A 3,067-nucleotide genomic window follows, 5' to 3' on the forward strand; every position below is an offset into this window, starting at 1 on the left:
GTGGAACCTAAACACTGGTCTTTAAGTTTCATCTCTGCTGGTGGTGACAGCTGAGACTGGCACACACACTCTCCCACACACACCTTTACTCCCCCACAAAGTCAAGGAGACGCCCTGGATCTGCATCTCTATAAGAGATCAGAGCTGGCCTCAAAGGTGCCATCCTCATCTGGACAACTCTAAGGGTTTCCTGCAGTGTCCTCTCTGGGTTCATCTCATCTCTGCATCCATCCACCATGTCGGTCTCTGTTCGCACGACATCCTCCAAGGGTCCCAAGACTGTGAGCTCAAAGTCCATTATCACCAAGAGTCGGGGTGGTTTGGCGGCCTTTCCACAGAAAGCCTACAGCGTGTATGGAGGTAGTCTAGGAGGTGGCACCCGCATCTCTTCCACCACACTGCAATCCAGAATTGGAGGATACGGTGGAGGATTTGGTGGAGGATACGGTGGAGGATACGGTGGAGGATACGGTGGAGGATATGGGGGAGGATATGGAGGAGGATATGGCGGAGGTTATGGTGGAGGATTTGGAGCAGGCATAATGCCTGGAGGCTGTGTTGTAAACGACTTTCAGCTGAATGAGAAGGCCACCATGCAGAACCTGAACGACCGTCTGGCGTCCTACCTGGAGAAGGTGCGCTCACTGGAGGCTGCCAATGCCATCCTGGAGAGGCAGATCCGTGAGTACTATGATAAGAAAGGGCCGATCGCACAGAGGGACTACAGCCACTACTGGAACACCATCAAGGACCTGAAGGACAAGGTACAGTGATCCCTGAAAGAATATGAAACATTACTAGCAAGTTCTAGTGCAATGATACCTTTGCATATAGCAGCTGAAAAAGAGATCACCGATCATCACTTGCTTTCTCAGAGTTTGATGATATGCCAATATAAAGCAAGTCTCCGCATTTATAAGTGTTATTATGTATTACACATTCTACATTTCAGATTAAAAATGCTACCATCAACAACGCCAACATCCTCCTGCAGATCGACAACTCTAAACTGGCTGCTGATGACTTCAGGCTGAAGTAAGTCACACAACTGTTTAAGCTCAACAGCAAATCAGCATGTTAGAATGATTTCTGAAAGATCATCTGACACCGAAGACAGGAGTAATAGCTGCGAAAACAAATCAGCTTTGACACTGCAGAAATAAAATGACATTTTAAAACATATTACAATAGAAAAAGAGTTTTAAAAATCTCAATATTACGGTTTTGCTGTGTTTTTGTTCCAATACATTCAAGCTTGGAAAGCATAGGAGACTTCTTTCAAAAAAAAAAAAAAAAAAACCAGCGAGTGTGTATTTTAAGACATTTTGTCACCTTTCCACCAATCAGATATGAGCATGAGGTGGTGATGCGGCAGTGTGTGGAATCTGACATCGCTAATATGCGCCGCTTGCTGGACCAGACGACCCTGGCAAGGGCCGACCTGGAGATGCAGATCAAGGGTCTGGAAGAAGAGCTGGTATTTATGAAGAAGAACCACCAGGAGGTTTGCAGGAGTTTTCTGATAGATCATCTATGTATAACTGATCCTAAATGTTTGGACTATTATTTAATATTATAATATATTATACTGTGGTATTACAGGAGCTTGCTGCACTGAGGGCACATCTGACAGGCACAGTGAACGTAGAGGTTGATGCTGCTCCTCAGCAAGACCTGAACAAGGTTCTGCAGGAGATTCGTGCTCATTACGAGAACATCATTCAGAAACACCGCAGGGAACAGGAAGACTGGTTTAAAGACAAGGTAAGACCTCCCCTGTCTCCTTGAATCAGTTGGTTGTGAATTCTACTTTGCTATCAAACATACTGCAAGACTCCTGACTTCACTGAATAATAAACCACATATTCCAGAACATCATTTGAAGTAGTGCCTGGATTGTGATCTAGTGTTTTTATCTTTTGTTTAGACGGCAGGGTTGAACAAAGAGGTGGTCCAAAGCACAGAGATCATACAAACGACCAAATCACAGGTCACAGAGCTGCGAAACACCTTACAGAGTCTGGAGATCGAGCTTCAGTCTCAACTCAGCATGGTAAGACACAAGTGGAATGTAGAGTGAGAGAGATTAGAGACATTATCTGAAACAAAGGAAGGAAAATATAACATAAGACTTGAAGAAAGCAGAGCAACGATGCTTTATTCTCATGTTATTCTCATGTTCTCAAACAGAAAGCAGCACTGGAGAACTCACTGGCAGACACAGAGGCTAGGTACAGCGCTATGCTAGCAGGCTACCAGAACCAAATCAACATGCTGGAAGCCGAGTTGGCTCAGTTGAGAGCTAGCATTGAGCAACAGGGACGAGAATACGCCTTGTTGCTGGACATCAAGACTCGTCTGGAGCAGGAGATCGCCACCTACAGGAGCCTCCTGGAAAATCAAGACATTAAGTAAGTTTATTCCTTCATAAAAATTAATGTGAGTTAAAATCAGTGGAGGATAGATTATGTTTTATTATCTTGCCCAGGAATAGCTTCACTAATTCATTTTTTCTTTCTCCTACTCTTCCAGGACTCAAATTCCAGGTAACTGAAATCTCTCTTCGCATATTGTGGTAGAATTGTCAGTTTCAGGCAGTGTATGTTGTACATTACACATTAATGACTCTTTCTCTCTTGTCCTTCAGGTGGATTTCTAACTATCTCAGGTGGATCTCAATCCTCCAGTGGGACCCACATTATCACATCTGGTGGATCTCAATCCTCCGGTGGGACCCACATTATCACATCTGGTGGATCTCAATCCTCCGGTGGGTCCCACGTTATTACATCTGGTGGATCTCAATCCTCTGGTGGTTCCCACATTATCAAATCTGGTGGACCAACAATCCAGATTAAGCAAACCACATCCACTTCACACCGTACTTACTAAAGGCACAGCCTGTCATTTTGTGAGACCGTATTCAAACACATGCAGACATTTCATATTAAATGAGTGTTAATACACAATTTGTGACAAGCAAATGTGTTATTTTTAAAACATCAAATGACACTCTCTGTTGTGTTTTTGTATGTGAGAAAAACCTGTCTCTGAAAATAAAAGCGTT

General features: G+C 43.8%; 1 protein-coding gene across 1 annotated transcript; it reads left to right on the forward strand.

Moving 5' to 3' along the window:
• LOC109061619 (keratin, type I cytoskeletal 13-like) lies at positions 1 to 3,067 on the forward strand. Its single transcript, XM_042766140.1, has 8 exons — positions 1 to 764; positions 953 to 1,035; positions 1,348 to 1,504; positions 1,603 to 1,764; positions 1,928 to 2,053; positions 2,191 to 2,411; positions 2,533 to 2,546; positions 2,648 to 3,067. The coding sequence occupies exons 1-8, from the start codon at positions 237 to 239 to the stop codon at positions 2,890 to 2,892; spliced, it is 1,536 nt and encodes a 511-aa protein (XP_042622074.1). The 5' UTR covers positions 1 to 236; the 3' UTR covers positions 2,893 to 3,067.

This window comes from Cyprinus carpio, chromosome A11 (assembly GCF_018340385.1).
Source record: "Cyprinus carpio isolate SPL01 chromosome A11, ASM1834038v1, whole genome shotgun sequence".
Lineage (NCBI taxonomy): Eukaryota > Metazoa > Chordata > Actinopteri > Cypriniformes > Cyprinidae > Cyprinus > Cyprinus carpio.